Source organism: Agrilus planipennis, unplaced genomic scaffold, assembly GCF_000699045.2.
Source record: "Agrilus planipennis isolate EAB-ADULT unplaced genomic scaffold, Apla_2.0 scaffold174, whole genome shotgun sequence".
Taxonomy (NCBI): Eukaryota; Metazoa; Arthropoda; class Insecta; order Coleoptera; family Buprestidae; genus Agrilus; species Agrilus planipennis.
The window spans coordinates 189,319-194,993 of NW_020438963.1; the positions used below are offsets into that span (position 1 = coordinate 189,319).

Consider the following 5,675-nt stretch of genomic DNA (forward strand, 5'->3'; position numbering starts at 1 on the left):
CCGGGAAGAAGCCGAATGCACTTCCACCTTGTAAAAAAAAGGTAAAAGTGAAAAAGAAATGCGTACCTTTTATAAAAAATGTTTAAATTGTCCGCCATTCGCTTCAATGCAACACTGACAGCGACGTACCCAGTTGCTGCGAATTTTGGCCCAGATACCGGGAATATTTCGAATTATACGATAGGCATTGGTAATGTAACTCACCACCAACTGACGGTTGAATAAGAACCCTACTAGAATGCACTATCACATTGTTAAAATTTCTTTTCTATTTGAAATAACATAATACTCGACGTCATGGACTACATTAGGTCCACTTTACGATCATGGGATTTTCGATTGTGATAGGTACAGAGTTTTTCTAACGTGTTTCAGTCATCTAATGGACCTTAACGCGAGTGCATTTTCTTCGGCTAATCCGTAACTTAATACCAAACATAAACAATAACATCAACCCAAAAACCAGCAGATTCCGACCTACTGAAGGTGAATTTTTCTACGATCAGCTGGCAATCGTAATTAATTTGCGATTGTGCAGGGCCGGCATCGAAACTGTTATGATTTTATAATTTTTTATTTTGTTTCAAATGTCAAAAGTGTTATAACATTTTATGTTCCAAATGCTCGTAGGAATCTGTGGTATAAATATTAAATATTATAACTGGGACACTCTATATAGAAACTTAACTTACCAAAAAAAAAAATGGATCTAATGCTTTTGTTTATTTTGTAGTATGTTTTCACANGTAGGAATCTGTGGTATAAATATTAAATATTATAACTGGGACACTCTATATAGAAACTTAACTTACCAAAAAAAAAAATGGATCTAATGCTTTTGTTTATTTTGTAGTAAGTTTTCACATTCGTTGTCCTCATCAAAACCAATATCACTGTCACAGACATCAACAATTAGTTCTTCTGTTTGTATGTCTATTATTTTCTCATTATCTAACATAACATTTAAATAAATCACGTTAAACTGTGGTATAAATATTAAATATTATAACTGGGACACTCATATAGAAACTTAACTTACCAAAAAAAAAAAATGGATCTAATGCTTTTGTTTATTTTGTAGTAAGTTTTCACATTCGTTGTCCTCATCAAAACCAATATCACTGTCACCGACATCAACAATTATCTCTTCTGTTTGTATGTCTATTACTTGCTCATTATCTAACATAACATTTAAATAAATCACGTTAAACTAAATTATTGCACCTATTTTTGGTTTATATAAACTTTAAATATCTATAACAAGAAAATCAACCGAATAAATTAATTTTTTTAATTAAATTTTGTAAACTGATCCCTGGTTTAAAAATATTTAATCTACTTAAATACTGAAGAAAGAGGACTGCAATTGTTATAACTAAAATTGCCTACTTTTTCCACCGCGCATTCATACCATTTTAAAATTTCCGCCAGCTTCGAGCTGTACCTGTGTATTCCCTTTAGAATGCGGTTTTCGTAAAACTCGTCCTTAATGCGCCCTTACGTAAAAGTCAGAATATGCTGTCAAAATTTCATTGATCCAATAGTTTCGGCTGTGCATTGGTTGATTTTATTAGTCAGTCAATCAATCAGGTCAATAAGCTCCTTTATCTACCTGTGCGTAGAGAACTTAAAAAAAATATATTATTTAAGCTTCCATTCCTGAAATATATAAATCAGTTTCCTTTTTGACACGCAGGAAGGTTTGATAGTGAAGGCAACAGAATAAATTACATCAGAAATTATTTTGTGACAAACCTAATTTGTTTGATTGTAATACTTATTATTATAAACTGAGTATAATTACTAACCTACAAGAGTACTATAAAAAGTATAAAGCTGAGATTTTAGCCTTAGTACTGTTTAAGTTTTACGGTAATAGTCGTACCTACGATTCCTAGTGCAACTAAAAAAAGGTAAATTTAATGTAAGTATTATAAAAAATATTTGGTAGTTAAAGGATATTTTTTTTATGGAAAATGGAATTGAATAATTTTCCGTATTGATTAAATCCTTTGTGGTCAATATTTCCATATTAACGTTAGGTATATTAAACCAATTTTTTATTAACTGTTAACCTGTGTTCTGATTTTAAATTTGTTTTAACACTTTTCATTCAATCGCAAGTTAATTTCAACTAAAACATTTTTTGGTTGTTATACTGTAGAAGTAAATCTATAAAAGTACTTATAGACATTGTACAGAAAAATACTATTCAAAGAACTGTAAAATTAATGCCATTTAAACGATTCAGATTAAGACTATCCGCTATTGTTACATTTACATTTATATATTACGACCATCTTATAATTTCAGGAATTTGCATCTTGTATATTTCATTTTACATATTACTAGGTTTTACCCACGGCGTCACTAATCTAATTTCTTCTATTCCTCGGGATCGGTAGATTTTTCTCAATAAAGAGTACCCTATGCCTTTTTTTGTACCCCTGCCAATGTGTGTAGAAAGTTTCATGATGATCGGCTGCCTAGTTGAGACATGAAGTCGTAACAAACAAACTTACATTTGCAATTATAAAATTATTTAGTATGGTACTAAAGAACCTATTTATATTCCCAGTCTCATGAACTTCATGTTCCCATTCAATTCCATTTTCGAAATTTGTGGGAGGTTTTATCATCTATGCTCGCGAACGGTTAATTTAGAAACTCCGAAAAGGTTGTTAAAGTGTATGTTTGGAGCTCGGCGCTGTAGGGCTCCGAATCATGGACAGTGGGCGCGACGGAAAAGAAAAGGTTAGAAGCGTTTGAAATGTGTCGTTACAGGCGAATGATGAGCATACCGTGGATAGAGAAGGTTAGAAATGAAGAGGTATTAGAAAGAATAGGAAAACAGAGGACTCTATGGGAGTCAATCAGAAATAGGCGAGATAGGTTGTTAGAACACCTTCTCAGGCATGAAGGGCTAGTCAGAGACATATTACAAGCAGAAACAGGAGTTAAGAGGAGTAGATTGGATTACTGAGTAGATAGTTACCCGAGATAAAAATGTTCAGTCTCTCAGAGTCTCTGTCGAGAGACTGTCAAAAAAATTGTTTAGCGTCTCTGAACGAGAGACTCGAACCGCTCATAGAGAGATCCTCATTTCGTATCCAGCCTCTGAACGAGAGACTCGAATCTCCGAACGAAAGACTCGAATCTCTGAACGAGAAGCTCGAATCTCTGAATTAACAATTTTATCATTCGAGTCTCTCATACAGAGACTGTGAGAGATCCATAAAAACACCTACGCAATAACTGAGAGACTGTGAAAGACTGTTAGAGACGCTCTCATAGACGCTGAAAGACTCTGAGAAACTGGAGAGAGACTGAAAATTTTTGTCTAGGGTAAGGATGTGGGTTGTTCTAGTTTTGGGAAAATGCGAAGAATAGTTCCGGAAAGGAAAGAGTGGAAGTGTGTGTCCAACCAGTCTGAGGACTGACGACCTTAAGATAATGATGATCATAATAAAAATGAAAAACGTTTTACCCTCCGTAATATTTTGAGCTTACAATTAATAATTGTATTGAACGAATTGATAAAGCATGATTTTCTGCGCCTTGAAAGGTACTTACAGCTAATTTTTATTTATCACATTTCCATATTTTTCGAAATAAATTCTTTCGCCGACATCAATCAAAGCAAACCTGTAAACGAGTTTGGTTACTACACTAATCAATCCGTTTTATGATTCATTTTCTTTTATGTTACAGGCAATAAAAAATCACATGCGGCCAGAATGTAAATGTCACGGCTTGTCGGGTTCTTGTACTTTGCGAACCTGTTGGCGTAAAATGCCGTCGTTTCGAGAGGTGGGAAACCGGCTTAAGGAGCGATTCGATGGGGCGGCGAAGGTGATCGCAGGTAACGACGGTCACAGCTTCATTCCCGAAGGTGAAACGATCAAGCCACCGGGTAAAGTCGACTTGGTTTATTCGGAAGAGTCGCCTAAATTTTGCACGCCCAACAGTACCCTGGGCTCGCTCGGTACTCAGGGTAGGCTTTGCAACGCGACGTCGTTGGGCGAAGAGGGTTGCGATATTTTGTGTTGCGGCCGTGGCTACAACACTAAAGACATTGTTGAGGAGAAGAATTGCTTTTGTAAATTCCACTGGTGTTGTGAGGTCAAGTGTCAAACCTGTAAAGTGAAACGCACTGTGAGCACGTGTCTTTAGCGTATAATGAACGAAATGTAAATGTTATAATAAGATGATGTAAGATAAACTTGTATATATAGTTGTTAACAAGTTCGGAGCTATATTTTTACATAATTTTCGTAATTTACACGATTGTTATTTATGAGCCTCTCACGACGATTTGTATTTATACTAATAAATTATGTACAGTTAACATACACGTGTTTATTTACTTCACTATACACCTTATAATGGGACCAACATGTTATTCACTTTGACCGACTTCTAATAACAATACCTTCGTGCATATGCATGTAAGTAAAAAACGTAGATAACAAAGGAGAACAGTATAAACACCCACTTACATCAAGAAAGATATAGCAAATTACGTAGAATGGTTTAAAAAAAAGTAACCAAGAACTCATGTGAAACAGTGCACTTGTGGTTGACTGTTTTACCTTTGACTAAAACTGAACCGAACTTAAAGCTTGGAAAAATTAAGGGCGCAGATACACGAAGGTGTGCGAAATAGTAATCCTTGGGTATTTACCGATAAGCCAGGAGGATTTCGATTAGTAGACATCGATAGGTACCGCCTGCAATAATTTTCTCTAAGAGATGCAGAAGAGTAATCCATAGGATTCTGTTTTCTTTGTATTGAGAAACGGTAAAATTGATCTAAGAAAATCCTTGAAGCAGTCTTCGGAATCAATCCCTTGAAGATTCTTCTAAAGATTTAATGACCTAGTCTAAGTTCATGTTATATATGCATATACAATTGCAACCTTCGACCAATCCCTATGGTCTTTTCCAGACTTCTACTTCAACTTTTTTAAACATCTTTCGCTTGATTTTGGTAGACTCCCTTTTATTCCTTTATGTAGGTGATGAAGATTTTTCGAAATAAGATATTAGTAGTGGGCGTAGTTAACAAGAATTCAGTGTCTCAAGGTTCATTTGAATCAAACTATTAGGTGGCAGTAGACACATCAATATTCATCCTGAAGCGCAATGAAATAAAATGAGATATTTTGGTATAGTAAAGAAATACCTTTGTTTGAGATTAAGTAACGACAAAAATTCTGTCTGAAAATCGTTACAATTTTTTTTACATGTAAGTTTGCGCTTTTTCTCCATTTTCATCTTATCAAAATTTACGAATCTGTTTAGGAATCCGTCAAACTGCGTATTGCGAAGAAATGCGTAAATATTTGAACAAACTTGCTATATTCAACATTTTTGGAAATTTGTGTATGTGTATTTTAACAAAGAAATGTCTGCAACATATCAAACTATACGGATAGCTGTCAGTCAATCAATAAACATCAGGAGTAGCTACCATCTGTTATGCCAATAATTTATATGTTACAATCGTTAATTTGCGTTTTGCTTTATTTATTGTGATAGCGTTTCGCCAAAATGCGCCCGAAAAATCTAATAATAAACGGATAAACTATGAATTATAAATCTTCAACATAACTTCCTTTTCAAGGCATAAATATAAAATTTAAGAATTGTTTTTCTAACAGAATAATAAGAAA

General features: G+C 34.3%; 1 protein-coding gene across 1 annotated transcript in view; it reads left to right on the forward strand.

Moving 5' to 3' along the window:
- LOC108739210 (protein Wnt-6) overlaps positions 1-4,331 on the forward strand; it is a 56,757-nt gene extending 52,426 nt beyond the window's left edge. The window contains exon 4 of the mRNA XM_018473003.1: positions 3,712-4,331. Within this exon, the coding sequence (XP_018328505.1) occupies positions 3,712-4,173 (462 nt within the window). The 3' untranslated portion in view covers positions 4,174-4,331. The remainder of the gene's footprint in view (positions 1-3,711) is intronic.
- The last annotated feature ends 1,344 nt before the right edge of the window (positions 4,332-5,675 follow it).